The sequence below is a fragment of the Lingula anatina genome, chromosome 9 (genome assembly GCF_051362555.1).
Source record: "Lingula anatina isolate TDL-2025a chromosome 9, LinAna3.0, whole genome shotgun sequence".
NCBI lineage: Eukaryota > Metazoa > Brachiopoda > Lingulata > Lingulida > Lingulidae > Lingula > Lingula anatina.
This window is the reverse complement of record NC_141775.1, coordinates 16,862,583-16,875,010: the sequence shown is the minus strand read 5'-3', so window position 1 is coordinate 16,875,010 and position 12,428 is coordinate 16,862,583. Positions and strand designations below refer to the sequence as shown.

The 12,428-nt window shown below is 40.4% G+C and overlaps 1 protein-coding gene across 1 annotated transcript; it reads left to right on the top strand.

The window, feature by feature from the left end:
- Positions 1 to 7,022: 7,022 nt before the first annotated feature.
- LOC106179251 (uncharacterized) lies at positions 7,023 to 12,428 on the top strand. Its single transcript, XM_086995396.1, has 2 exons — positions 7,023 to 9,510; positions 12,033 to 12,428. The coding sequence occupies exons 1-2, from the start codon at positions 7,203 to 7,205 to the stop codon at positions 12,077 to 12,079; spliced, it is 2,355 nt and encodes a 784-aa protein (XP_086851522.1). The 5' UTR covers positions 7,023 to 7,202; the 3' UTR covers positions 12,080 to 12,428.

Here is a 12,428-nt window from a genome sequence, read left to right as displayed (position 1 = left end):
AGGCCGGAGGATTTATATCAGCGTTTAATGGCGTTTGTAGAAGACAATTTGCTCACCGCCGATGGTGGTATTACTCATCACAACGAGGTTATGATAGACGACGAAGAAATTTCGCCTTCTTTAGAAAACTTTGTCATACTCACCTGGTTGAAGTTAATTCATAAAGATTTGCCCTTGCTAGTGAAAGAGCGATACGGAACGGAGTTACGATCTCGAACTCTCGCTTCAATCAAACCTGAAATATCTCAAGCTTTAGATTCATTATTGGATCAATTGAATTCTCACGAGGAAATTCGTGCCATGAGATCAATTACAAAGCAAAAACCCAAAATTTTCTCTCCCGTAAAGGAGCACGGTCCTATTTTCAACGCAAAAAAACGTTCTTGCCCGCTTTGTAAACAGGCCGGTCGACAACGCTACGATCATTTTCTCAGCACTTGCAAATTTTTACCCGAGCAAGATAAACTTTACATCACCAGGACTCACCAGGTTATGTGCAATGAAGAGTCATCCTCTGATGAGGAAATTGTTGTAGCAGACGTGTCTACCAACACAAATTTTGAGATTCCCAGTGCAGAGGTTCAACGTGTCCGCATTAGTCCTTCGCCATGCTTCGATGCTTATCACAATCAACACCCGGTTCATTTAACACTCGATTGTGGTGCCGAGTCTAATTTGATAAGTCAGACTACTGCAATAGAGATAGGAGCGCCCATCTTACCTAACAAGTCACAAACAGCCAGCCAGGCAGACGGGAAATCCACCTTGAACGTTATAGGTGAAACTCGTATACACCTCACTCGAAATGAGAGATCGTTTTTCCTGGAGGCTCTCGTAGTAGACCAGTTGAGTACCGAAATTTTGGCCGGAACTCCATTTTTAGAGATGAACGATATTACTTTAAGACCAGCCCGAAAGCTAATTTCTTTTTCAGATGGCTCCTCTATTACGTATGATGCTGGAAAAAACGTTCGATCTACAGCAAACATCAAACGTACTCAGTCTCATATACTTCGCGCGGGACCAATAAATTCCACGCTTTGGCCTGGAGACTGTATTGAAACTGTCATTCCTGATAATTTGATTGGTGAGAAGGAACTCGCCGTTGAACCATGTGTCTATGGCAATGATTCTTCGCCTGTGTGGTTAAATCCGCAAGTCGTAAGATCAGTTCATGACAAAATAAGACTTACAAACGACACCGGACTACCATGTATTGTGAAACGCAACTCTCACATTGGTTTTGTCTGTCCAGTGAGCGATAGTGAAAAATCTCTTGAGTTCCAGCCATCCACTTTGGATACTTCGCCTGCCAACATTTCTATTGCGTCACCAGTACTTCACTCTGCTGCCGTAAAGTTGGATCCAGATTCTCTGTTGACATCAGGGGACAAACAAGATTTTCAGACACTACTTGTGTCATATGACAATGTTTTCAACCCGTCAATCCCCGGATACAACGGTGCTATGGGACCTTTTAAATCGGTGGTAAACATGGGTCCTACTCAACCGCCCCAGAGGAAGGGCAGGATTCCCCAGTATAGCAGAGACAAACTTGTCGATCTACAAGAGAAATTTGATTTTCTGGAGAGTGTTGGCGTCTTCGCAAAACCGGAAGATGTGGGTGTGAATGTCGAATATCTGAACCCTTCATTTCTGGTAAAAAAGAGCAACGGTTCGTTCCGCTTGGTTACTGCTTTCAACGAAGTTGGAAAATATTGCAAACCTCAACCGTCTCTTTTACCTGACGTAAATTCAACATTACGTAACATTGGAGGATGGAAACACATTATTACCACTGACTTATCCAGTGCCTTTTATCAGATTCCACTGGATAAGAATTCTATGAAATATTGTGGAGTTGCTACTCCTTTCAAGGGAGTAAGAGTCTACACACGTTCAGCAATGGGAATGCCCGGGTCGGAGACAGCATTAGAAGAGATGATGTCACGTGTCCTTGGTGATCTTATAATGAAAGGCGTCGTTTGTAAGATCGCCGACGATCTTTACTGTGGCGGCGAAACTGTGAAAGAACTGATGGATAATTTCCGACAGGTTCTACGAGCTCTCAGCAAGTGTGATCTTCGTCTTTCTCCGACCAAAACCGTGATTTGTCCAAGGGAAACAACAATCCTCGGATGGACTTGGAGAAGTGGTTTTCTCTCTGCCAACACTCACCGTATAGCTACATTGTCGAACTGCGACCGCCCCATGACAGTTTTCGCGCTCAGATCCTTCATTGGTGCCTATAAAGCATTCGCACGCGTACTACCTGGCTGTGCTTCGATACTTGCTCCCCTAGATAGCATGACTGCCGGAAAACAGTCCCAGGATAAACTGTCATGGACGGAGGAGAATGTTGTTGCCTTCGAAAATTCAAAGAAAGCTCTACTCAACCATCGTTCTATTATGATTCCTCGGATCAACGATGAGCTTTGGCTTGTGACAGATGCCTCCTCTCGACACTCTGGTCTTGCTGCAACTTTGTACGCCAAACGCGGAGATAAGCTTCGTTTATCTGGATTTTTCAGCGCAAAACTCCGAAAACATCAGGTGACTTGGATACCGTGTGAGCTGGAAGCGTTAGCTATAGCTTCTGCGATCAAACACTTCGCTCCATATATTATACAGTCAAGTCACCAAACGCATGTTTTAACTGACAGTAAGCCTTGCGTACAAGCACATGTTAAATTATGCAGAGGAGAGTTTTCTGCAAGTCCACGAGTGTCTACATTTCTCTCTTTAGCCAGTAGATATCACGTTTCTGTGCAACACCTGGCAGGTTCAGATAATATTCCAACTGATTTCGCAAGTAGAAACGCAAAAGAATGCCAAAGCCAAAAGTGTCAAGTTTGCAACTTTGTCTATGACCTACAAAACTGCGTGGTATCTAGTGTTTCCACCAACGATGTTCTTAGCGAGATCAAACAGCTACCATTCACCAACCGGAAAGCATGGCTTCAAATTCAACAAGAATGCTACGATCTACGTCGAACTAAGGCCCACTTATCTCAAGGTACGCGACCTAGTAAAAAAAACAACGGAGTGTCTAACGTGAAACGTTATCTGCACATTGAGGGTCTTACCATCGCAAAAGACGGTCTTCTAGTAGTACGCCGTCAATCACCTTTGGAAAACGAACGTGATCTTATAGTAGTTCCCAGACAGGTGTTAAGCGGACTTCTTACTGCTCTCCACATCCGTTTAGAACATCCGTCCAGTTATCAGCTTAAGAGCGTAGTAAAACGCTACTTTTACGCGTTGAACTTAGACAAAGAAGCCGACGAGACATCGCATTCATGCCATCGATGTGCTTCCTTGAAAAAAATTCCTCATCTTCAACAGGAACAGTCTTCAGAAGAACCCCCACCTACAGTTGGAGCTTCATTTGCCGCTGATATTATGAAACGACACTCACAAAATATACTGATTGTAAGAGAAACGGTCACTTCTTTCACAACTGCGTGTTTTGTGAAGGACGAAACTAAGGATAGTTTACGGGAAGGTCTCATTCAACTGTGTGCAGAAATGCGACCACTTGACGGTCCATTTGCTGTCATTCGCACTGATTCTGCTCCTGGATTCAAATCATTAGTATCAGATGAGTGCCTTCGATCGTCTAGATTAGTCATCGAAATAGGACGTCCCAAAAACATCAATAAAAATCCAGTGGCGGAAAAAGCAGTTCAGGAACTTCAAGATGAAATTCTACGCAAAGATCCCTCGCGTGATTCTATTTCTCAAACTACTCTCAGCCTGTGCGTTGCTCAGCTCAATTCTAGAATGCGCCGAGGAGGTTTGTCTGCGAGGGAAATGCTTTTTCAGAGGGATCAATTCACCTGTCAACAAATTCCCACTTCAGATAGAAAACTGATTATTGATCAGCATTCTATAAGAGCCAAAAACCACGACAGTAGTATGCAATCTAAAGCGCCTTTAAAACAAAGCGCCAACGAAAACAATCTCAGTGTAGGAGATATCGTTTATTTACATCACGACAAGACAAAGAATTACGACCGAGATCGCTACATGGTGGTAAAAGTCGATGGTCACTGGTGCAATGTTCAAAAATTCATAGGAAATCAGCTACGATCTATGTCTTATAGAGTTAAACAATCAGACTGTTATAAGGTACCCGTTTATAAATGGAGAAAAGTCAACGATTTATGTAGTGACAACTCCGATGATTCGGACTTATCTTTGTCAGACTATGAAAACGTAAATACTGCTGACAACGACAAGGAACCTTGCAATGACTTTGACTCTTTCCATGAATTTCAGCCTCAAGTTGACGAAAGCAACGAAAATGGTGAAGTTGAAACTCCATCAGATCTATGTGAACAACCAGCTCAAACTCTTAGACGTTCTACGAGAAAAAGACAAACTCCCAGATATCTTACTGATTATGTTTTGTAATAATGTCTTAAAAGAGTTTATACCTATGAATCTGACACTCAGTTATCTATAAACGGAGAGGAGACTTGCATGTACCTTTGACATTGACACTCTACTGTTACACCTCTGTACATACTGCACTAATGTTTTTGTATTGATTTTGCCGTTATTACACATTATTTAATCCTTTTATAAAAAAAAAAAAAAAGAAAGAAAGAAAGAAAAAGAGAAAGAAAAGTGATTACGCCAGTATTATGTAAAGTGCATTCGATTGTAACGAGTAAACACAGCTGTATAGTACGTAATTGCCTCTAGCAGTGACACTTGGTCATCTGCCTGATTTGCATGTAAATAAACGCTGAGTGTCTTGTCGGCACTTGAGGTATATGATTTGGACACTAAAGACGTGTTTGTTTGCTTCATGTCATGGCGGAGGTATATGGCACCCTGAGCTTCAGAGATAACTTGACACTAACCTCTTCACTATAGCCTATCTTCATCGTGTCAAGTTACCTCTGACCACATTCGATTGCCTCCGCCGCCCGCCAATCAAATTTAAAGCCCGCACTCAATGACTCATTGAACGATCTAGCCAATGAACGCGAACGAGTCAAAGCGCGCTTTGTTCAAATCCGGACCAATCAAAGATAAGGCTGAATATCAGGGACTTGCCGTAATCTGTGGGCAGCACGCAAAATACATCATCCCTCAGTAGATAATTATGCAGGGCATCAAACTGCTCTGGTTTCAATTCCGATATACTCCATGCTTTCTTTGTGTACGGTTATGCACTCGGAACTACTCGGATGTCTCCGCACTCGACAATAACTATGTTGTTAGTATGGAGCTTGCGGAATCAGCCGAGGATTGCCGATTGACGGTCAACCAATCAGCGTTTTCACCAAACTTTGGTGAAAAATTTTGAAACATGGATTCGATTGGCTTATATAAACTAGGTCAAACTATTTTCGTCAGAGGTAACTTGACACGATGAAGATAGGCTATAGTGAAGAGGTTAGTGTCAAGTTATCTCTGAAGCTCAGGGTGGTATATGGGGACTTTACGACATTCGGTTTGAAGGCTTTAACCACTTGTTATAGTTTATGTTTGCATTGTATTGGATTAATGTGGCAGTCTTAGGTTGTCCTAGGTGGTTTTCTAGTTTATGCACCCGATTTTAATATCATTTAGCGATTTTACGACAATCGTTTACTATCCAATCAAGGTGACAGCCGAGCGTGGCTATTTGTTATGCTCTTTGATTGAATGGTAGATGGATCGTCGTTCTAGACACGTCCTATGCGGAGTGCAGAATCTTGACAATTGACTTTGTGACAGTTGTGATGTCACAATAGTGACGATCTCCTGCAGGGGGCGTGCTGTCCCCACCTGGCCTAGCTCACTCACCTGAGGTGGCCTATCTTGGCACATGGAGAGCAGACCAGGTGGAGGAAGGAAAAAAACTCCGATCACAACAGGACAGAGATTGTGGGATAATGCTGAACATATTTGATAAAGAAAGAGATATGATCCGACCGACGTGTAGGTATATGGAGCAAGTGTTTATGTTACTGTGATCTCAAAGCAGCAGCACCAGAAGTGAACATAAAGTTTAGCAATCACTGACAGAAATATTACAGGATCTACTGTCGGAATGGAAGCCATGTTAGGGCAGTCTAGACGAGGTGTAAATCCAAGATCAGGACAGGTGACAGTACAGACACAACCTCCATTAGCTGGACAGGAAACAAATACAACATTAGCTACACATCCTCCTGTTTTCTTAGACAAGGCAGAAGGTGTGCATTCCTTTAGTGCTAAACTGGGATATGATAGAGAAATAACCTACATAACTGGGTTAGCTGTTGTGATTGTGCCGGAAGCACTTCCCGAACTACGGAGATGAGCCTACACCACCTGGCGGGAGTGCAGTATATTAGAAAAAGGGCAGTTCGAGCCACGACGCGAGAGGGTGCGGACTCACCTACACACCTTTCTACTGTATATACCCACACAGTTACACAAGGAGCTTCGACCTGTGAATACGGAGAGCGGATCTGGCGACGTAGAGCAGAGCTTAATAAGGACACTCGGTGCGAGGAGAGGACACACGAGCCTCGAACGGAAGACAGATAGCTCGCATAAACACTTTATTGGCGACAAGGATCGTAAGAAAATACGCGGGAAGTTCAAAAACTTGAGGTCAGAAATTTCTTTGTTTTTTTTTTAAGGGAGGGGCAGGTGCATCAGGTAACTGAATTCATTTCAATGAAGTTTAGTTTGCATGGGCCCATAAGGAATCCGTTTAGGGTAAATAAAGAAATTTTGACAAGTTTTTGAAAATAATATCACCACATACTCGCCGTATTCGTTCTCCATGACAAACTCACTCAACTGTATCACAGGTGAGCTGTTATCATCTTAGAAGCTCATACATTCACGTGAGGTTAGCCGGCAACTCTGTTTCTTACACTTGAGTACACGCCTTGTGACTTTTCTTGTGAACTGTTCAACCACTTTTACCCTTTTAACCTTACATTACTCTAGTTTATTGGGACCAAGTTGAAATTCAAGGTGTGCTTCACACTGCTTTTCAAGTGTTGTTGTGAACTGGTCAAATCCAGGAGTTTTTAATGCACTGTTAATTAGTCTCACTTAAGCCTAGCAACTTTTGGTCTCAGGTGTGCTGTTTGTATGCTGGTAATTGTTTCAGGTTCAACAAGTATCTCATTATCACATTCTCCATTGTAAGTTTGTATATATTGTTTTATTTTGGACTTATTATTGTTCATATACTCATTGCAGTTATGGATGATAGGAGAAAGTGGAGATCACCTGCTTCAATGTACACCAATGCAACTACTCTCAGTCATGCTAAACTGGAGGAAAACGAAAGTTCTAGAGAACAGCTCTCCAATAAACATTTAGAAAAACATATTTCGGAAAACTTTGCCAAATTATTACAATTAAGGAAAACTCTTTCAGAACTGAAGAAGGAAAAAGCCAGGTTGGCTGCTATGGAAAAATCAGATGAAGGGGCTATGGCTTCAGTGCCCAAAGTTGATTCTAAATCAGTTCGAAGAGAAAAACTGTCTTCTAAATGTCAATCGGAAACTGGCCATTTTCGGTTAAATTCGCAAAAACATCTAAAACCATCAAGCGAAATATTAAGTGAGCTGAAGTCTAGACTTTCTTCCCATGCTTGTTCTTCCAATGAGGAACAAGATACTTCTCGATCTAGGTGTCATTTTAAAACAGAATTACATGCTGCTAAAACACCATGCAGTAGTGCTAACAATGACATTCAGGGGGCTTATACTCATTCTGAAGCTGTTTGTTTTCGTAGCAGTGGAGATGAGGAAAACCTTTCTAACAATTGTCCTAGATCTTGTTTAAACCCTAGAAGAATAACATCATCTTCTGAGGAGGAGTGTGAATGGGATAGCAAACTAACATCAAAGGATCACTTTACACATTCTTTAAAACATCCTGCTCCATTACAAAAACCATCAAGTTGTAAATTCAAAAAATTTAAAAACTTTTCGAGGGAAGAGAGGGGAAATCCCAGTGATCTTCCAAATTCTCTTAAATATGATGGGAAAAGTAATTGGCAATCTTTCAAACATAAATTTGAGAGCTATAAAGAAGTGTATGGTTGGTCCGATATTCAATCAAAAGACTATCTAACATGGAGTCTAGAAGGAAATGCTCTAGACTACTACACACGCCTTACAAAATCGGGTAAAGACTTCTCATATTTGGAAATTTTGCAGAAGTTGGAAACTCGGTTTAGTGATGAAGTTTTGCCTGAAATTGCCCGGGTAGAATTTCAACACTCTTACCAACAACCAAATGAATCTCTCGGTGATTGGGCAGCAAGGGTCCTTTCTCTAGCAATGTCAGCCTATGTGGATCTGCCAGAATCTTTCATCAATAAAGAGGCAATAACACAATTTTGTTTAGGTTGTTCAGACTGGGAGGCTGGAAAGTATGCTTGTTTAGAACTACCAAAAAGCATAGAGGCTGCTATAAACAAAGTGAAATATTATCAGCATGTTTCTTTGCTCTTCGAAAACAGAAAGAAAGAAAGTGTTAAATCTGCTGAAGTTCCACCTGTGCACAACCTTGAAAAAGTAGTGGAAACTGTGTTGAAATTAGCAACACCAATTTTGAGTAGAAGACAAACCTGTTTCTTCTGTCATAGTCCAGATCATTTTAAAAGGGATTGTGAAAAACACAAAATTTGGTTGAAGAAAAATAAGGAGAATGCTTTGAGAAATTTTACTCAACCTCACCAGCCTAACAGCCATGTTGCTACACGAATGGATGTGCATGTTAACAGTATAAGTGAGATTACTAATCCACTTGAATCCAATCACAAAATTGGCAATCCTGTACCTCAGTTGTCAACAAACACCTGTAACATTTCTACACAAACAAGTGAAAGTGAACTAGATCTTCTAGAAGCTGTCACTAAAACACCTAACCCAGCTGAGTGTGCAAGGAAAAAACCAATTAACAAGAGAGATCAAAATTTAACACCAAAAGCTCCTATTCAACAGACTGTTGCTTCAAATTCTTACGTAAAACTTAAGCTTGGAGGTTTACCAATCCATGCCCGAGTTGATACTGGGTCGGAGGTCACCATTCTCTCCACAAAAGTTTACGAAAAATTGAAAAGAAAACCATCAATATTGGGAGATGTTGCAATGAGTCTGGCAAGTGACAATGCAGTACTGAAGGGTTATTTCATCGATTCTCTGAAAATGAAACTTGGATCCAGTACTTTCCAAACACAGTACATAGCTCCCATTCATGATGAAATGATTTTAGGTCATGACGTTTTACAAAATTTGGGGGTGATCATTGATATCAAAGCTGGTACTCTTGTAGTAAGGGGTGAAATGATGAAAATGACAGAAATGCCAAATAAAGATCAAAAACCAATTATAGCAAGGGTAGGGCTAAGGGATTTTGAAAATCATTCCAGGTTAAGCAATGTGTCACATTTTGAATTTTCTTCAGGCAATTCCATCGACCAAATCAAAAAAGTGAAAGGGAGTAAAAGGATACCAGGTTTGTTTGAAGAGTTACATGATAAAACCAACGTCCCAGGTAAAGATCAAAATAGAAAGTCCCTCTATTCTGGCGAAAAACCTGTACCTGCTGATGACAAATTCCTGGCTGGTGAAGCTATGTCTGATAAAGTGAACATTGTCAGTGGTGCTTGTGATCACAATGACATCAGTTGTTTTGTATTTAAAGGGAAACTAGGGAGGTTTCAAGTTTTCAGAGAAATGGGCTATCCTAAAGGGAAGGGTAGATTAAATAAACTGGTGGTCATGTTGGAGGCAAAGTGGTCATTGCACGTTTTGCAAACACTTTTAAGTGCTGCACATAGCTACAGAGGGACGGGACAATCATTTAGTACTGTACAATCAATTTTCTCAAATGTTAGCAATTGGCCTTATGATCCTGGTGGGTTTTTGTCTGTTCTTTTTGTTGTAAGATGTCTTTGTCTGCATTGATCTTTCAGGGCTTCTGCAGCAAATTGTGACATTTGTCGTCAGAATCAGACCTTGTGTTTGGATAATGACAATTGACACTCACAGGTGACAGGGGTCATTCTGCCAGCACAAGACGGAGCAAGTTTCTTGATTGCAATTAAATGATAGTAACACAATTTCAGCTTCAAGCTGATGCTGCTTGTGAGATTGTTTCCTTTTAGTTTAATGTCTTTTTTATGGTCAGATGCTGGTGTGCCTAGACTTTATCAGATGTATTGTTATCTCTTCAGTCTGTTTCCGTCATTGTTATCTTATATTCCTTTAAGTTCTATTTATTGTCTGACATTGGTGTGTCTGGGCTGTATCATTTGTATCTTAATATTCGTTTTTCAAATTTACAGTCGTCATTTCTTTATATTTTGTTGCTCTTACTTCATTTTGTTAATCAAATCCATGCTCTGTTTTACCATAACTTGACTTTGACATCCCAGATTTCCTATCGATATTTGTTTGCCATGGTCTTTTGAACAGTTAAGTTGTAATGTTTCTGCTCTAGTTGGTTCACTTGCTGAAGTGATTATTGCTGCTGTGTTTTGGCGGATATTACAGTCACTGTGGTGAAGAAAAGGTATTCATGTTGATATTTTTCTGCAAATAAAGTTGAATGATAAAGTCACTCAACAAGGCATTACGGTTAATTGGAGTTTGGTAGCCTTGGTAACGAAAGTCTTATCTTTGAAGTTGCTATTGCTGGAAATCTGCAATATGGACTTTATTCATCATCGTTGTCTTGTTAACTGTTATAAAGATCACTCTAACAAGTATTATTCTGGGTCTTCATTTAAAAAATCTTGCCTTTGTATAGTTCTTGATCTTGGTTTATACATTGTGCAATGAAATTCCAGTGATAGGACTTAACTTTTGGCAAGTGCAGAGATAACAATTATGAGTGACGTGAACGTTTTGGTTTGTATTTGAAAGCTTATTATTCAAGCTGTATGGTATATATTGGAATCCGGAATCCTTATTACCATGTTTAGTGCAAGTGTCTATCTGGAATGTTTCTGGATGATCTGTAAAAAGGGGATACCGTTTGTATGTTACTGCTGGATTAGAGCATTGAGGGACTAAAATTTAGATGGTTTAAGGATGTCTTAAGGTGAATGACAGGTGCATCTAAAGTGGTCTAATTGCTCATGCGGTAGCAGGTAACCTTAATTTCAGAAGGTTATTTTATGAAAGTTTATATCTCTGAAAGGTGTTTCATTTCTGTTAATTACAATCTAAACCCTGGAGATTGAATGGATTTTGATTAGTTGACTGTTATCTCTGTCTGGTAGCTATATGTACATTTGGCCTTACTTTTTATTTAAAGGGGTAGGGATACTGGTTGTCTCTTTATGTGTGAAGTGAACTTGGATGATGGTACTGTAAGGACATGCTGCAGCCACTGGGATAATGTCTAGTTGCATGGTTTGGTTGTAGCCAGAGAGGGAGACTAAATAGTTATCTAACTAGTGATCTTAACCTATATGGGCAACATCTGTACTGTGGTTACCGTATAGTGTAACAGATTTATATTGTTGCACTCTAAAGAACAGTGTAGGAGATTTTACATCACTACACTTAGCTCATATGTGACAGATATTATATCGTTACTGAGCTTCAATCTTTAGTGATAGATCAAGAGTGTGTGACGCGTATGTCATGCAGATAATTGTCATACGACAGATATTGGTCCTTTACTGTCTTTGACTTTATCCTCTAATGATCATTCACTTAGATTGTAAATATTCCCAGAGTCACAGTGATGAATCAAGAGTGATGCCTGTGTGACAGTTATAATATTGTCATGCTGAAATGGCAGAAGCCATGAGACGTCATTCTCAGAATTTGTCAATTGTGTTCTCTGAATAACAGGAATCTTTTGTTTTGTTTTTGTAGATTCCTGTGTAAATAAGTATTTTTGTCTATGCTGGAGTCGTTTTTGTTTTTGTAGACTCAGCCTTTGTAAATATGTAAAGTAATTTTGTTCTCACAGGAGTCATTTGTTTTGTTTTTGGGGACTCCTTTGTAAATCTGTACATGTATCTTTGTGTAAATATCTTTTTAACTTGTATATAGTTCAAGAATTTCAGGTGAGCACCGCTGTTATTACTAAGGAACTGCTTGTATGATTCTATCAGGAAAAATTTTGAAAGTAAACTCATCTCTTTCAAATAAAGAGGGGAGGAGTGTTGTGATTGTGCCGGAAGCACTTCCCGAACTACGGAGATGAGCCTACACCACCTGGCGGGAGTGCAGTATATTAGAAAAAGGGCAGTTCGAGCCACGACGCGAGAGGGTGCGGACTCACCTACACACCTTTCTACTGTATATACCCACACAGTTACACAAGGAGCTTCGACCTGTGAATACGGAGAGCGGATCTGGCGACGTAGAGCAGAGCTTAATAAGGACACTCGGTGCGAGGAGAGGACACACGAGCCTCGAACGGAAGACAGATAGCTCGCATAAACACTTTAT

Excerpts from the sequence above, each read along its gene's own strand:
- LOC106179251 (XM_086995396.1), top strand. The coding sequence starts at position 7,203 with ATGGATGATAGGAGAAAGTGGAGATCACCTGCTTCAATGTACACCAAT. Across the intron at positions 9,511-12,032 it reads TGATAAAACCAACGTCCCAG|AATTTCAGGTGAGCACCGCT; the intron begins GTAAAGATCAAA and ends ATATAGTTCAAG.